An 18,374-nucleotide genomic window follows, 5' to 3' on the forward strand; every position below is an offset into this window, starting at 1 on the left:
AAGCGCTTTACAATCAGTACTGTAGGTAGTCTACATTCACCCATTCATACACCGATGGCGGCAGGCTGCCACGCAGGGTGCCTACACACCATCGGGAGCAATTTGGGGTTCAGTATCTTGCCCAAGGACACTTCGACATGCAGACTGGAGGAGGCGGGAATCGAACCACCGACCTCTTTGATCCAAAGCGATTAGTGGACAACCCGCTCTACCTCCTGAGCTACAGCCGCCCCCATATTTAATGTTCAATGAATTTAACAACTGTATTTTTGATGTCCACAATTTTTGGGGGATTTCTAATCCCCCCCAAATTACTTCCTTGCACTTTTTGTCTAAGCACTGATTGTGATTAAAGGGCAGTCAATACATATGTAGGTAGATAGGTTAACCCATTGATACCTGATGCAGCATTTGTGTGTATCCCTTCAAGACCGTGAACCGTGTATGATGCGGTTCACGGTCTTAAAGGCACACACACACAAATGAGGGATTTACACCCAAATGCTGCATCAGGTATCAATGGGTTCATGATCATTTGCGCACATAAATGCATATTACAACACTTGGGATCCACCAAGAGGAGCTGGCAGAACTTGTACGGGAAAAGGATGTTTATAGGAGTTGGTAGTAATTAGACCTGAGTAACAGTATATTTGAAAATGGTTGGAACTAGTTCAGATAAACCTGCAATATGACAATGTAATCAAGAGCATTTTTAGTCATTATGGGTTGCAATTTCACTGGTCATTTGAACAATATGAAACCTTCATAGATGAAATATGTAACTGAATGTTTAGGGTTGACGCGAAGGCCGTATTGATTTGATTTGTAATGAATCAATAAAGTGCGTCTTTCTGGGATACACTTCTCTTTGAGTCAGCTGTGCCCTTTCCAGAAGGGCTAGAAGACTAGTCTATATCAGCTGTACCCCCCTCCCCCCCCCCCCCCCCCCCCCAAAACAAAACTTTCGGTCGTGATATCTGATGCTACTGACCCGACTGGGAGTTGTCCTATACGCAGAGTACTGTTCTGATGGGTCTTCTTCGGGGGGGGGGGGGCGCGCCATGGGCCGACTGCTGTGTCTCCAGAAGATGCCTAAGAGATCTACAGCATTGAAGAGGTCAATTAATCAATTCAAAGGAATGGAGGGCAGCATTAACAGAAGAACTCATGGCTTCTTGATGTGACATTCCTTGCTGGTGTAGCCTACAAAAGAGCTGGAATGTGTCTATGCAGGAGATGTTTCTAGATCCACTGCCAAATACAATGTATCAGGTTCAGGTCACAATGAGACTCAACAGATATGAGGATATCAGCTGCCTTTTTACATTGAAATATTATGGAAAATTTAATTGGTATGAAATGTGCTCACAAGTCAGATAAACATATTTCAAACATCAAAACATTCGTCCAAATCACAGCTCAAGTTTTTCTTTTACAAAATTAATAATATAGTAGGTACAGTATAGGCTTTGGGGGCATCCTGGTGGCTCAGCGCGTTAGGCTCGTACCGTGTAAAGGCTCAGTCCCTCTCACAGCGACCCAGGTTCAAACGGCCTGCGGTCATTTGCTGCATGTCCTCCCCTCTTTCTCTCCCATCCTTGCTGTCTCTCTGTACACGCTGGTTAAAGCAGAAATGCCTTAAAAATATATTTTTTTAAATAGGCCTTTACTGTATTAGCAAGAATAATGAAGAATTTGTCAATATGGGTTTTGCCCCAAGGGTTAATTAATATTTGACTAATTAAAAAGCAACAAGGAGAAGAAATATGTTGCCTCTCAGATGCACACGTAGCTCCATCTTTGGTTCAGCTGTGTAACTGCACTCTGAAATATTTTACTTCCTGTCTAACCTTTGACTGACAAGTGCAACCTTTGTGGTCAACAAGAGGTCTGCCATGAAGAAGGGACTTGTTGCTGTTTTCATTGCTGCTTTTGCAGCTTTAATTGGACAGAGATTCCTCAAACTGAGGTACCGTATGCACTATTCTTTTTAGAAGTCAATCAGAGAGTAAAGGCATAGGCAATAGCATTGGTGCTTCTCATTTGATATCCAGTGCTGTTTCTTGGAGCATTGTTGGTTTTCAAAGTCTGCGACAGTGGGCCTTACCTCAGACAAAGCCTGGATAAAGCATCCCTCCGAACATGATTATAGTTGATCCCATTGCAACTCAACAATTCAGCCAAGATAGCCTGATATTGCTGTTGACATACTTCAACAGACATACTTTACACCAAATAGGCTACATTTAAAAAAGGCTGTCTGAAGGCATTGACTATATATACAGTATATATATATAGTATGTGTGTATATATATATATATACAGTATATATATATATATATATATATATATATATATATATATATATATATATATATATATATATATATATATATATATACACTGTGTGTGTGTGTGTGTGTGTGTGTGTGTGTGTGTGTGTGTGTGTGTGTGTGTGTGTGTGTGTGTGTGTGTGTATGTATATATATATATATATATATATATATATATATACACTGTGTGTGTGTGTGTGTGTGTGTGTGTGTGTGTGTGTGTGTGTGTGTGTGTGTGTGTATGTATATATATATATATATATATATATATATATATATATATACACATATATATATACATACATGTATATATGTATGTATATATATATATGTATATATATATATATATATATATATATATATATATATATATATATATATATATATATATATATATATATATAGATAAAAACATGCTCATACACAGGAAAAAGGAAAAACATAATACTACATTGTCAAACCGACTCTGCTACCAGCTGCATAGTGTGCTCATCTCCTGAAGAGAGATATTTTGCATGGGATCACATGCAAGGGATCCATGAAAGGTCAGGCTGGCGAGTCACTCGTCACCCCTGGTCAAAGTAGGCCAGAAATGGGTCCCAATTAGTGGGTGAGTTGGTCCTCAGGAACATGAGGACAACTGATACCATGTCCATCAGCCACAACTGAAAGGAAGGAGGAGAGGGAGACTCCTTCAGAATGAGTCTCTTGGCGACAGTCGTCCCCTGTGTCAGATTGTTGCACAGCTGTAGGGAGGAGCAGTGAGGATTCCGAGCAGCCGAAGATGGCGAGTTCCGCCTCCGGTTGAAGGGTTATTTGATAGGCCTTAGAGTACCAGTCAAATACTTTGGCCCAGAATCCGGATAGCAAAGGGCAAAACCAAACAGCATGGGACAGTGTGCCCTCTGACACCTGATACATATCATATAATGGTGAGACAGAAGGGTAGATCCTGTCCAACTTATGTTTAGAATAATGAAGATGGTGAACAACTTTAAATTGAATGAGCTGGTGTCTGCTGTTAATTGAGCAGAGTTGGACCACAGATACGTAGACTCCTATCCCATATGACTTCAGATAACTCAACACCAAGTTCCTCCTGCCACACCTCTCTAATCCTCTCAGTGGACTGAACTGTCTCTTTAACAAAGTCACACACATTTAGGCTATTCGTCATCTCCTTTTGATAAATGTAGTAACTAAATCTTTTTTCACGTCCATTTTCTGAGCCTCCCCTGAAACGGTTTAGAGCCCCCCTAGGGAGGCCCGCCTCGCACTTTGAAAACCCCTGCCTTAGAGTGTTTGTGTGGCCAATTTCTAACCAAAGTTATTGCTCTGCTTTTGAAAGGTTTTATGTCAAGCTTCATTTGATTTTATTTTCTCCAGGGAAATAGCCCTTAGTTCCAGAGAAGTGCCTCTGAAACACCTCAACTGTCAGCGTTTACAGAATATTGGTACGCATTGTTATATAAATCATGGAATCTTTAACATTATTTTGATTTCTGAGTTTACAATATCAATCAGTTTGTGCTTCAAACCCAGCCTAAACATTTTCTTGGATTTGGACCAGTGTGAAGTTGCTTGCGATTTCACAAATGTGAAATAGCAATGTTAGTCCGGCTCTAAAGTTGTTGAATGTGAATTGTCACTTTATGAAATAAAAAGTTTGAATTCCAGTTAACTGAGATAATGAGTAGGTCAAGTATCAGCAGCCGCACTTTAGGATTTGTCTTTAAGTAAACAGCAATGGAGTAAAAATAATGACCAAATGTTTCCTCATTTTGTGCAGAATGTGGTGCAGAGGATCTCACAATACTTAGAGATGGACTGGCCTTCATAAGCACAGTATGTTGGTATTTCTATGACACCTGTAAAGCCATATATTCTGCTATACAAGAGGGATAAAGCCGAGTTGGTTGATCAGGGTGATTTTGGGAACTAGGAGACCTACTAGATCACACTGTGATGTTAAACTATTACTTTTTTATGTTTTAATTTGTTGTGAAATGATTGGCACAATTCTGGACCAATTCATTTTGTGTCATTACTACATCCTCATCAGCTTCACCGGCATCTTACATGTAGTCTTTTCCACCCAGGGGCTAAAGTATCCTGGAATGCCTTCGTTCTGTGACGGCCCAGGAAAGATCTACATTCTGGACCTGCTGGACCCCAGGCGTACACCTGTGGAGCTACAAATCAAAGGAGAACTGGACCTCAGCTCTTTCAACCCACATGGCATTAGTGTATACACTGATGATGATGAAGGTGACGTACAAATGATCCAAGACACAAAGATAAATCTGAAAGGTGCAACACCACGACCTTTAAGAAACAAGGCAAGGAAAGCAATTGTGTAGTTCCCAGAAAGAGAGAATTCTCTGAATTATGATGTTCTGCACTTGATTATGATTATAATGCGCTCGATTGAGACACACCATTGTTGGAGGACGGTCGCTCAGTGTGTACGGGGCTTTAGACAGGGAATTGAGTTGGTGTGAAAACTGTTCAGGTAGTTGTGTTATGACACATTTCACTCTACTGTCCCAGAGGTTCTGGAAGTGGACCATTGCGGAAACGACGCTTCATTGCACATTGAAGTTTACGTTGATGATGTTCAAGCTACGACGTCCAGTGAGAAAAGTGCATGTTTTGTGTATCTTCTGAAGAGAAAGGGGCAGAATATGACAACGTACTGTTCCTTACCTCTACAGAGAACTCCATATACCTGTTCGTTGTCAACCACCCTGAGCGTGGACCCCCCCTCAGTACCCAAATCGAGATCTTTCAGTTCATTGAGGAGAATACCCTCGTGCACCAGAAAACTATTACCCACCCCCTTCTTCACAGGTAGGCCTATGCAGGAAGGCATTTACACTATGAATTCAATCACATTGGTGTCTTTTATTTGTGCGGTCTCAGTATGCTTTGTGTCTCACTCATCACCTCTCTCAGTGTGAATGACATTGTTGCAGTCGGAGTGGAGAGCTTCTATGCCACAAATGACCACTCCTTTCCCAACGAGGCGTTGCACATTGTGACCTTGCTTCTGGGTCTTCCTTGGTGCACTGTGGTTTACTACAGTCCAGAAGATGTGAGGGTGGCAGCCAATGGCTTTCTTTCTTCAAACGGCATTAACATGTCACCTGACAAAAGGTTACTCTCTTTGATTTCATATTCTTCTGTCTTATTGGAGGAGGGGCACCATGTGATCATGACCTACTGCAGGGATACTCAACTTGCTTTGCCCGGGGGCCACTTTCGTGAAATGATCGAAGGCCAGGGGCCAGTTAATAAACAATCAATATACATTTTTCTGTAGCGGGATTGTAGGTTTTTGGGGTGTCAGCCGGAGTTTAGTCTGACAATGTTGTGCACACCGGATAGTTAGTTAGGTTAAGTTAGTTAGGTTAAGTACATACATAAGTGCCTGGGTAGCGAGCAGACGGCGGTATTTGACAATTTAGCAGCTAAATCATAGATTATTGAAAGATATTCCATATTCCAGACTGAAATGCTATAACAGAAGTGGAGTATTGGCCAGAATGACATGAACATTTGAACACTTATTCAGCAGGTATCTTGCATGTTGCATTCAGGTGCACTGTAAAAAAAAAAAAAAAAAACGCAATTCCGCGGGCCGCCAGTTGGGTATCACTGACCTACTGTATATGTTGGTATGATCATGTAGGTGACCATCACCTATGATGCTACAATCATAAAACCGCCATTCTTTTCTGTTCAGGTATGTATATGTTTCAGACATCCCAGACCATGAGATAGACGTTTTTGAGAGACAAGAAGGGGAACATTTAGTGCTTGTTAAGGTAACAGTGACATTTGTTTTCTCATTTTATGAAATCAGCAAAGAAAGAAAACAAACATCATTGATTTCTTTTTTTACTGATAAACTCTACAAATGGCATAAGTACCTTTACTTTGATCTATTTTGATCATATTTTCTAGAGGATGGAAGATCATTATCAGGACTTATTTGTAATATTCCCCACCAGTCTGTAGGTGTTGGGTCACTGTGTGATAACATTGAGGTGGACCACGAGACAGGTGACTTATGGCTCGGCTGTCATCCAAACGGCATGAAGATTGCGATGAATGACCCTCAAGATCCACCTGGCTCTGAAGTTTGTTCTTTCTGATAAATCAGTTATCCACATTATTTCAGTTTGCAGGCCTGATCATTTCATTGATCCATTTATATTTCTTTCTTTCTCACTGTCACACACGTTTCCCCAGGTCATCCGGATCCAGAACATTCACTCCGACCAGCCGGCAGTGACCCAGGTGTACGCTGACGATGGCGGGGTGATCATGGCTTCCTCCGTCGCAGCTCCCTACGCGGGAAAGTTGCTCATTGGCACAGTCTACCATAAAGCCCTGCTCTGTCATTTGAAGTAGTCTGTGTACTCTGCATTCTATAGAAAAATGTTGGAACAAAATGTCTTGTGTGGATAAAGTATGAAGAGAATAAAACCTTGATTCACCGTTTGCAAAAGAAGGGTCCATTTTCACCTGGAATACACTCAGAGAGTAGCTTAGCCATGTAGCCCCAGTTAGTGAGACTCAGCCCTGCTTCTCATACTGAGTCCCAGACAAGGGCCTGCCAATTCCATTGTACGCTCCCTTTAAAACTCCCTACCTTTTCATACATGTGGCCATTACAAAAAGACAGTACTTGCCATAAAGCCAATGTTGTTGACCCTCAAAACAGGCTATTCATGCTCTTGAATGTTGGGTGGTTTTCTATACCGAGAGGTTTTTGTCCGGTCCGCGCCTGTAATTTCTCTTCTTCCACTGTTCCAGGCCTGTAATTCTGGGTTTCCATCAATAGCCACAGCAGAGAGGGGGCGCTGTTTCCCCGCTGTGAAGCGGAAGAACAATTATAGCCATCTTAAGAAAAGCTGAGGTGCGGACATGACAAAAAACACCTCGGTATTGAAAACTATGCAATATTCAAGAATACGAATAGCCCACAGAGGAACTTGCGGGTGCTTGTCTGGGCCTCAGCACGAGGAGCAGTCCCACTAACTGGGGCTACTAACCATGAAGCGATATGAATGTGAAACGTATGAAATGGAATACTTTTAAGGTAAGAAATGATCGGACAGTGCAACCTTGCTGTACTGTATATAACACAACACAACATAGTGACCTCTTGATACATACAGTAACGGTATTCATGAAGTAAGGCTTGCTATTGACAATATTGTTCATATGCCAGTCTTGATCAAATATTGTCATCCAAACATGCCTCCCAACTACACAGCATACCTGACATGTTTGTGCCTGGCTTATTAGACTTTGTAGACATGATGGTTCCACAATTTCAGTACAGGAACTTTCACTGAAGGTCTTTTACCCTTTTTCGTCTTGATCCCTGATCAAATCCTCCTCCACTACCTTGGATATGGTAAACCTAGTCTCCCCACCAGCAGGATGCTGGACACTTTCCTCTTCTTGGATATCTTCATTAGGCCCACCGCTGATGACGCAATCTTTTCCTGAGTCAAATGCACGGCTGTCCTCCTCCTCCTCTCCCAAATCCCCCGCCAGACCTGCTGCTTCAGAGTCTCCACTGCTGTCCTGGATGAGGAGAAAAAGACCCTCCTCTTCAGCGGGGTCCAGCGCTGCCTTTGCGTTGATGAACACATCGCTGATGCTGAGTCTGCGTCTCTGCCGCGGAGAGTGATCTAGAGTCAGGAGGTGAGTCGACAAGATGTCGCTGCAGCTCTTGGAGCGACCTATGCTGTCAGACAGCGTCTTTGCCGACTCTCCGATCTCCTTGATGACGGTGCTGTAGTCCTCCTCCTTGTCAGACATAAAGTTGAAGATGTCGATGGCGGTGGGCCTTGTGTGTGGGCTGTGCCGGTCCTCTACAAGTTGGGCTTCATCCAGCTTCTGCCTATGCCTCATTTTCCTCAGCACCTTGTGGGCTTCCACCACCATGTGCACGTTCCAGCTGAAGAACAGGGAGAGCCAGGCCAACCCCATGTAGATCCACACCTCTGCAAACACTCTGTACAGCCTAGGGTAGTCTATGTTGGGATTGACACCTGAAATGAGAGCAGATCAATTGGTGTGACCTTTTAACCTCTGAACATTATTGGGTGACACTATGTCCTATGTAACTAGTGCTAAATTTAAAATGATTTGCTGATTAATCATTACAGTTTCACAATCACAAATGTTAAGATTTAACATTTGTGACACACACACACACACACACACACACACACACGCAAGTAAGCAAATTCAAGACATTACTATGGGCTCTCTTAGCTTGTGATGGCCTGATGGGAATTTTTACATTTTATAGACAAACTCATTAATTGACAAAATAATCAATAGGTTAATTGATAAAGTTGTAGTTGTTAGTTGCAGTCTTAGACCTAGTATAATCTATATGAGCTTATTATGGATCCATTTTCAAATCCAGCCCACCTGCTACATAGTCTCCAAAGCCGACAGTGGTGAGGGTGATGAAGGAGAAGTAGAGGCCCTCCAGGTAGCTCCACCCTTCCATAGACATGAAAACAAACGGGGGGATGACCAGGTGCACCAACAGCCCCCATGCAAGAAATATGGCTGTACAGGTAAACTGGACCTTTTTCTGACAAAAGGAAGAAAATGAACACGTCTTTAAATCACAGCATAATTGTTATAAACAATTCTGTCCTAAAAGGGTCAAGAGCTTTCACCTTTTGCATTTTTCTGAGGTGAAATGTCATAACTCAAGTTTAGTTCGTTTTGTTAGACTGTAAAAACAATTAGCCCAATATTAGGCACTACTTAAACCAGTGCTGACCAAGTTTGGCCCGCCACGGATTTGGGATTTAAATATATATAACCAATTGCAAATTATTACAATTACCAAACAGATAAAAAGTAGATTATTATATTGAAATGTTATTTTAGATTTAGAATGTTAATTTTCTATAAAACACAATACATTTTAATGTAATTCCACAACGTTTATTTTTGGCCCTCGGCCCTCCACCCAGATTGAGTTTTGACCCTTCATGGGAAAGAATTTGGGCACCCCTGACTTAAACCATTATATCTTATCTACTCCTGTCATGAATAGGAGCGGAGGTAATGAAATAATGATAATGCAGTATTTTTCTGTCTTTGTCTTCTGCAGTTGCTGCCCTGCAGCTTTGTAGGGCACAACTGGACCGCCCCATTTTTGCACAAACAGAACAGACTCTTACCACTGAAAGGCCCTTCCGGATCAGGACCTGGGACAGACGTTTGGCCCGGTTTCCGAAGAAGGAACCCAGCTGACTTATCCATACCAGACACAGTGGAATCCCACACAGACCATACAGGATGCAAAACACCCGGCCACCAATAGTCTTTGGTGCAACATTACCATAACCTGCAGATCATTAGAGAACGGGTTACAATTTAAACCAGTTAAAGTTAAATCATCAAGTGATGGAAAATGAGTGAGGGGTTTTCCCTACACCAGTGGTTCTCAAACTGGGGTCCGTGGACCACCCGGCCACATTATCATTATTATTATTTTTTACATATCCACATTAACCCAGAGGAGTAGGTTTGGGCCGATTTTCGGAAATATGGGGATATTCGGGAAATATCACAATTTTGAAAATAGAGACTGTAGCGGGTTCAGTTTGAAAGCCAGAGTGAAGTTTTTTTGGTATTATATGAAACTAGAAGACCTAAGGCATTGATTGGTAGCAACCACAATGTCATGCTAGCTTTTCAGGAAGGTGGCTAAAAAACGTTCTAAAAGTTAGGCAAAATTTTGGCTAGGGGGAAAAAACATTTTCAAATTTGTCAATCGACACATACACAATCTAGAGAGGAACGTTTGCGTCTTTTGTGCATTTAGAATGTGAAATGCCTGAACGTTTCTTACCCTGCTTCTACAGTGACTCACCAATGATTTCAGCAGAATTAATACTTGTGTGACCTAATTAGGTTTTGCCAAATTTAAATTCCAGGGGGTCATTTTGTCTCTGAGTAGTGCACAATGTAAACAAAATACTACAAACCTATAGTAGTGACAATAGTAGCAGCAAAGATGACAGAGTTGGACCAGTTCCAGGTGTTGATGTGCTTCTCCCCGGTGATAGTTACACCTTGGCCAGCTGCCTCTGACACCACCTAGAGGTGGAGTATGACAAATCATAAAACAATCATGACCAAAAGTAAGGTTCTTTCAGAATATTTAAAACATTATTTTCCCATTCGTTATTAGCCTACTATTATTTCTACCACTACTTTCGACTGATAAAGCATCGCTGTATCATTATAGGCTTATTGTACAGCTCTTCAGCATGGTTCAGCCTATCAAACTCAGTACTGACTCAAACAGCCGTTATAGCTGAAACACACCTTATGCAAATGTTCAAATATTTGCGGTAGAGTTAGGTAGTCATGATGACAAGTAGAGCCACTCCCTCAAGTTCAGCACACCACCATGATGGTAACCTGTGTGTTGCTTCAATAACGCATGTTCCTAACTTTCCTGTGCTAAAACAAACATGATCATAAGATTATTGATTGATCCAAAACCTAAAGCAGCCAACAGGGATTTGATTGCTACACCCAATGATCTGCTTTAGATAGATTCATGGTTGTTGTTTGTCCCCCCCCCCCCCCCCCCCCCCCCCATGTTTGGCTAACTAGCAGAACTGGTTCTGAGGTGTCCTAACACGCAAAGGCACAATGCACACTTCTCTTTAGCTCTTTCAGGAGCTGGGTGTGTTGCCTCTGTTTTGCTGTGATTATCAAGCTATAATCTGCCTCTAAATCTGCCCCTGAAAATCTTTGACTCGGTGACTTTTTTCATGCAACTAAATTAGAATTGACGTGAGCTGTTTTTCTGTTTTGAATGTTTTGTCATTCCGTTTCTTTATACGAGTTACAAACCTAATAGGCTACTTGACGTTATTTAGTCATTCTGTTTCTTTATATGAGTTACTTACAAACCTACTTGAGGTTATTTATACTCCTGTTGGATAAATGGCCAAATCAGCTCTAAAAGGTGCAAACAATGATAAAAGCTACAGGATTGTTTGGATGCAGACTGAATTCATAGCCTACCTCCACAATGTAATCCAGATCCTCCTTTGTTAAGCAGGCGTATCTTTTCAAAATGTTCTGCTTTTCCAAAACATATTTGGATTTGGCCGATTTCCAATTTGGCTCTTCAAGAATTTGAAATATTGCCGCCCCGATCGATAGATAAAAGATAATACCTGAAGTTAAAAGTGGCCCTTTATCAGCCATAGTAAAGTCATAACTTCAGTAGCCTCTGACAGCGAGCGTGTGAGCTGCATGGCTCAGAGCAGAGGGCTGTCCTACCTAATCTCTCACTCTCTTCCTGGTCAAAAGATTGGCCCACACTCCCCTCACTGACACAATAGTTTGCTCTTTTGTTCCCCAAACTCGCCCCCTGACAGCTCCAATTTCACTGCAAAGGAGATATTTGGTATTAAGATCATATGTTATTACAATGTCCGAGTCTTAGAATTAACTTTACCATGTTGTCTTTCGTCTTGGGACGTCCCAGAGAAACACATCTTGATTGTAGGCTACTTCACAATACAGTATGTCGAGTTTCAAAAATACACAAAAATGTGTCAACTTGTAGGGCTACATGCAGATGACATTCATTGGAAATATATTTTGAGGGGCCACATTTGAGAGATTCTTGCCATATTTTGGATGTAGCATAGTCCTATAGATCAGAGGTTCTCAAACGTTTTCACGTCAAGGACCCCTAAACTGACACAAATTAGACCACAGACCCCCATGTGATAAGATTTTGGCCCCATCTGATAAGGTTTTTTGTGTTTTATTACATAAAGTGTATGAAACCCATGGCCAAAGTAGTCCTACATTCTGTCATTGTATTACTTATGGATAGAATTATAATGAAAATACATGATTCCCCTTTTTGCTGGGGACCCCCTGGAACCCCCTGAAGGACCCCTGGGGTTCCCCGGACCCCACATTGTGAACCATTGCTATAGATGATCTTGTCAACAGTGCATATCTATATATATATAAATACATTTATACAAATGTAGGCTATATATCTGCAAAAAATCCCATGAATGTCACCAACATTTACTAATACATTCAAACATACCTCTATTCTATCTATCAGGTATGAAATGCCTTTATTTCTCCCTACATTCTTGAAATTATTTAGCATTTTGCTCCGATTATGGAAGTATCATTCAATGAGGGATACACAGCTGCTTCACACTTTCTTCCCAATCTAAAGCAGGAAAAAACGTTTTTCTTGAACATGCATGTGTTTGCATGCCTACAGAGAGGGATGCTTGAGTGACGGTTGCTCTTATCTTTGTGCACGGGGTAGCTGCAGCAGGCTGCTGTCAAGTTAATCTGCACACTGGGTGGATCCTGGCTGCTCAGCGTGATAATAGACCCTTTTTACGGGGGCCATTTTGTGTCAAAAAGGCAGGGTAAACACAGGTGCAAGCAAAACACTAATGAGGGTTTCCAAATTCCAATCAATCATGGACGTTTGAAACCCTCATTAGTGTGTTGCTTGCACCTGTGTTTCCCAGCAAAAAGGATACTTTATTTTCATTAAAGTTCCAACACAATGACAGCATGTATGATTCTGGTCATGGGTAAATAAAACATCTAAAAGTGTGATGACCCTCCCACTCTCCTGGCCCTGTCTTGCAGGAGCCTGGGTTGGGGTCGTTAAGCTGATTGGATGCAGCTGGGCCCGGGGCACTTGGGCTTAAGAAACCCTTCAGACCATTCAGTCCTCTATCCCTCATTATGTGATGCACCTTTTGTTCTTTTCATTTGTCTAATTATTTCCAATTAGTTAATAAATTATTGTTTTAACTTTTACCATGGTGTATTCACTCCCCTCATATCTTACAACCCGGCTCAAGGAAGTAACAAATGAGGGTAAAAGTTAAAACAACAATTTATTAACAAAAAAAAAGTAGGGGGGAAATAACAACACAAACTACATTAAACAAACAAACAAACAAACAAACAAACAAACAGAAAAGAGGTGCATCTGTGAGGAGGGAGAGAGACTGAATGGTCTGAAGGTCTTCTTAAGCCCAAAGAGTGCCCCAACACCAGGCTCCTGCAAGACAGGGCCAGGAGAGTGGGAGGGTTGTCACAAAAGCTAACATTTTTATCAGATTGGGGACCCTGGGACAAAATCTTATCAAATGTGTGTCCATGGTCTGATTTGTGCCAGCAAAGTATGTCCTTGACATGGAAAACTTTGAGAACCACAGGCCTATAGCCTAATGTATGTGTGTGTGTGTGTGTGTGTGTGTGTGTGTGTGTGTGTGTGTGTGTGTGTGTGTGTGTGTGTGTGTGTGTTTTATGAAACACACACACCCAGAGAGTAGAGAATAGAGAACAAAACCTATCTACCTACAGTATGCTCATCTTGGGCCAAGACAGCGTAGGGTATTGTGTTTTAGGTAGCCTACTGGGCCAGTGCCACTTAATACCGAGACAGATGCAGCAGCTGTTAGAAAATGGGATACCATTGAAAATACAAATAAGAGAAAAGTTCTAACTGTTTGTGCTTAAGAAGAGGATGAGAAGCCCATTCCGTCTGGAGGAGTTACTCACCGGGAAAACATACCTATTTTATTCTGTGGCTCACACTCACGTAGTGTGTAATGCTGCTAAAGTTGAGACATGATCAACGTAGAATAAATATGTAGCCTAAATGTGTCAATATACATAGCCGCCGCCAGACGCACACACTTTAAGTTTCTCCTTTTCAAGCTGTGTGAGACATGGGTAGGGCCTACAGCCTATGTCATTTGAGGTTGAATATGTTTTCATATAAGTTACTTGTGGCAGATCACGGTAAAGAAGTCGACCTGGCAGAAAGCCAACAGTTCAACAAAGGCTTCTTTGACCAAACAGTGCAGGAATGTGATGCCCGGTGGCACCTGATAGTATTCAGGTAAATATGAGCTGGTATCGCTGGCTGCTAGTGCAGGGAAGCTGCACCCGTTTTTATGTTAGGCTACAGTACCATTCAAAAAATAAATATAAAAAATAGAAAATATGGACTGTGACATCTGTGATACTGTGACACTGTGACATCACCTATTGGTTTGTGGACTCTCATTTTGAAGCCTTGAGTTTGGCATGATTGACCATCGCCATCTTGGTTATTTGGAGCCAGGGGCAGCTAGACCACGAGACCAGGGCCTGGGCCCCCTAGATAGAACAGCGACATAGTGCCTACGTAGGTGCGCCATGGGGGCAAAGTAGGTGCTACGTAGTGTAGCAATATGTTGGTAACGCTTTAGAATACAGCCCGCAAATAACCATGTAACTACAGGGTAACAAGACTGTAGTTATAGTATAACTACGGGGTAACAAGACTGTAGTTATAGTATAACTGCGGGGTAACAAGACTGTAGTTATAGTATAACTGCGGGGTAACAAGACTGTAGTTATAGTATAACTATGGGGTAACAAGACTCGTTATAGTATAACTACGGGGTAACAAGACTGTAGTTATAGTATAACTATGGGGTAACAAGATTGTAGTTATAAGACTGTACTTATAGTGTAACTACAGGGGTGCGGGCTGTATTCTAAAGCAGGGGACCAATTCTGCACTTACAGCAGGCCAAGTACAGGGTACCACACCATAGTATGTAAGTGTGGGCAAATTGACACAGCTTCAGAATACAGCCCACGACCCCATAGTTACTCTGTAAGTACAGGTGTGGTACCCCGTAATTACCCTATAAGTACATATCTTGTTACCCTGTAGTTATACTATAACTACAGTCTTGTTACCCTGTAGTTATACTATAACTACAGTCTTGTTACCTTACAGTCTTGTTACCCTGTAGTTACACTATAACTACAGCCTTGTTACCCTGTAACTACCCTGTAGTTATAATACTATAACTACAGTATTGTTACCCTGTAGTTATACTATAACTACAGTCTTGTTACCCTGTAGTCATACTATAACTACAGTCTTGTTACCCTGTAGTTACACTATAACTACAGTCTTGTTACCCTGTAGTTACACTATAACTACAGTCTTGTTACCCTGTAGTTATACTATAACTACAGTCTTGTTACCCTGTAGTCTTGTTACCCTGTAGTCATACTATAACTACAGTCTTGTTACCCTGTAGTTATACTATAACTACAGTCTTGTTACCCTGTAGTCATACTATAACTACAGTCTTGTTACCCTGTAGTTACACTATAACTACAGTCTTGTTACCCTGTAGTTACACTATAACTACAGTCTTGTTACCCTGTAGTTACACTATAACTACAGTCTTGTTACCCTGTAGTTACACTATAACTACAGTCTTGTTACCCTGTAGTTATACTATAACTACAGTATTGTTACCCTGTAGTCTTGTTACCCTGTAGTCATACTATAACTACAGTCTTGTTACCCTGTAGTTATACTATAACTACAGTATTGTTACCCTGTAGTCTTGTTACCCTGTAGTCATACTATAACTACAGTCTTGTTACCCTGTAGTTACACTATAACTACAGTCTTGTTACCCTGTAGTTACATGGTTATTTGCCCGCTGTATTCTAAAGTGTTACCAATATGGGTACTCATTGGCAAGACGTAACCTAGCATAATAGCCTATGTAAGCGCTGGAATGGCAGTGAAGCAGCGGTAAGCTACAGCAGCCTACGTATCCCGGACGGGTTTCCCACAGAGTCGCAGCACCGCCTGCTATTGGTCTGTGATCGGCGAGCTGCGCGCTCACTGGACAGGCGATCTGTCAATCACGCCCCAAAGCCTGCTTTATCATCTATCTTACTCTGAATAGGTTGAGGCGATGTCTGGCTGGGGGCATGGTCAGGGTGGGGTAAATCCCCTGTTTTATCCATTCAGCAAAGTTAGAATTTAGCTGCTAGCCCAGCCCAGGCAGACACGATTGGGGATTTAACCACTGCAGTAAACGCACATCTGAACAGACGTCTTGTGTTCTGCTCTAGAATCCCAAAACCTGTAGTTTAGAGCCGCAGTACCTTCCTTTGATGAGTCAGCCTATTGATATGGCAGTTTTACCCCACTCGCACGCCAGCCGTATAACATTTTGTGGGCGTTCCCAGACATGCCGACTGTCTCTATCGGACCATAATTGACACAATGAACACCATGCAGTAGTGAAGAAGACTTGAAACTATAGCGATTAAGACTCATTAGGAAAGTGTTACTGAGGTAATAAATCAAGTGAGAAGTCGGGCAATTTTCTCATTGACTTCCATACAATCTGACTTATTTTTGCTGCCAGTGGCCAATAGAAATAGAAACAATGCAGGTGTAAAACACTTCCACATTGGCTTCATTTCTGAGTGGAGGAGGTTGCCCCTCTGTGATTCACATTCCCCACTTTATCAATTAATGGCAATTTTTTTTTACCATTTCAACATTGCATTACATGACATCATAATATTGAACTTGATACAACGCTATGATCATTTTAGCATCTTGAGTTATCATAAGAGAAATGCCACAACGTTAACTTTTCCTAATTTTTTAAGGCAAAAGAAGATGCTGCTAAATTTGGGAGCTCACCTCTGCGTTAATCGACATTTCTGTAGTAAATGTGCCAGCTATCTCATTTTCAACTGCAGTCCTTTGAGGAGATGTTTTGAAACCTAAAAATGCTGCTGCATGATGATGCAGATGCACACTTCATCATTGTAGGTGTGCCAACAATGTTTTGAAAGAAATATAATGCTAATGGCAAGGACTGGAGTTGTGTGGGACCTGCCTAATAGGCCTATACCGACCTACAGTACGTGAGAGCCCACCTCTGATCTCCACTCCACCCATCACTGCTTATAGTGCATCGTCATTGCCGCTGCGTCACCACCTCGCAGGAAACCTGAGGTCGATAGTCTGGAACTTGTGAAGGGAAACACCGGAACACCGCAGTATTATTATGGCACCGGATTAGGGACGATCAACACACAGACAGCCGACAGAACATATCTGCCTGCTCAGGTAAGACTCGCCTACTCACAACAGCGCTGTTTGAATACTGTCGATGGTTGTTTGTTTTGATGGCAACTCCAGCGAGGTTTCCTTCCCCCTTGCGCCCAGCAGTTCGCTCAGAGTTCACAGGAGCACACTGGCCATGTAGTCAAACAACAATGAGTCAAAAACACAACGAGGTCAGGGATGTTTATGGTCTTATTTAAGAAATAAGCTATTGGCCACACACGTGAAGAAACAAGAAACAAGATGCGGAAATATTGAATAAAAACGTTTGGTAATTGAATGCACACCTGCAGGTTGACTTGATGAGAATCTGACCTGGGACTGGAAGAAGCCCATCGTTTTGGTCACTTAAACTCATGAATGTCAACATTAGTTTCACGATAAGTTAGCAGTTGATGTAACCTAAACTACCATTTTTATAATATACCATGCAATAATCATCGAGTAGCCTATTAAATATCTCCTTTGTCTCCCACGCTCCCTCGCTTTCCCTATGTGCCTGCATGTGTCATTGTCCATCTGTGAGTGTGCGCTAATTGTCAATTGTGATGTGTTTTGTATTATGCAGCCATCTACCATGTGTCCTGTTACTGAGGAAAATAATTATTCTATTGAACTGACCCCCCCCCCCCCCCCCCCCCCCCCTCTCTCTCTCTCTCTCTCTCTCTCTGGGACCTGGTCACTGTCTGGACTGGGATGGACTATGTATTGGACAATGGCCTTCTGTTCTGTGAATATGTGGTGAGTATCAAATACAAGTTGTATGAGAATTGAAAATGTCTGGTGTTCATAAAGCATTAATGAGCTGTTATTATGGGGATGATCAGATAGGATCAGGATGTTCCATTGCTGGGGGGCTTTCTGTGATACTTATAGAATAAGAATCATTTCATCAGATGTATTTACATAATGACTAATTATGTGAAATTTGTGCATTAGTGGTAATTAGACGTTACAACTGATAACATACAGAGCATGAACGCAACTCAGAAGAATTTAACAGCCATGCC

General features: G+C 41.8%; 3 protein-coding genes across 8 annotated transcripts in view; 2 read left to right on the plus strand and 1 right to left on the minus strand.

Moving 5' to 3' along the window:
* Nucleotides 1-1,891: 1,891 nt before the first annotated feature.
* LOC310775316 (serum paraoxonase/arylesterase 2-like) lies at nt 1,892-6,752 on the plus strand (the record flags this gene model as incomplete). Its single annotated transcript, XM_083635460.1, has 9 exons — nt 1,892-1,972; nt 3,723-3,790; nt 4,126-4,181; nt 4,436-4,604; nt 5,051-5,186; nt 5,292-5,492; nt 6,082-6,163; nt 6,350-6,478; nt 6,591-6,752. The coding sequence occupies exons 1-9, from the start codon at nt 1,899-1,901 to the stop codon at nt 6,750-6,752; spliced, it is 1,077 nt and encodes a 358-aa protein (XP_083491586.1). The 5' UTR covers nt 1,892-1,898.
* A 525-nt stretch (nt 6,753-7,277) lies between these two features.
* LOC310783500 (potassium channel subfamily K member 5-like) lies at nt 7,278-11,641 on the minus strand. Its single transcript, XM_083644377.1, has 5 exons — nt 11,430-11,641; nt 10,376-10,487; nt 9,566-9,732; nt 8,796-8,964; nt 7,278-8,407 (listed from the first exon to the last, which is right to left on the minus strand). The coding sequence occupies exons 1-5, from the start codon at nt 11,613-11,615 to the stop codon at nt 7,710-7,712; spliced, it is 1,332 nt and encodes a 443-aa protein (XP_083500503.1). The 5' UTR covers nt 11,616-11,641; the 3' UTR covers nt 7,278-7,709.
* Nucleotides 11,642-17,288: 5,647 nt separating this feature from the next.
* The window catches only part of LOC310785701 (uncharacterized protein), a 55,052-nt gene continuing 53,966 nt past the window's right edge, over nt 17,289-18,374 (plus strand). For all 6 annotated transcript variants that reach the window (XM_083646836.1, XM_083646839.1, XM_083646840.1 and 3 more), the window contains exon 1: nt 17,289-17,367. The gene's annotated coding sequence lies outside the window, so the exon portion shown is untranslated. The remainder of the gene's footprint in view (nt 17,368-18,374) is intronic.

The sequence above is a fragment of the Poromitra crassiceps genome, assembly GCF_964638095.1.
Source record: "Poromitra crassiceps genome assembly, chromosome: 1".
NCBI classification, from domain to species: domain Eukaryota; kingdom Metazoa; phylum Chordata; class Actinopteri; order Beryciformes; family Melamphaidae; genus Poromitra; species Poromitra crassiceps.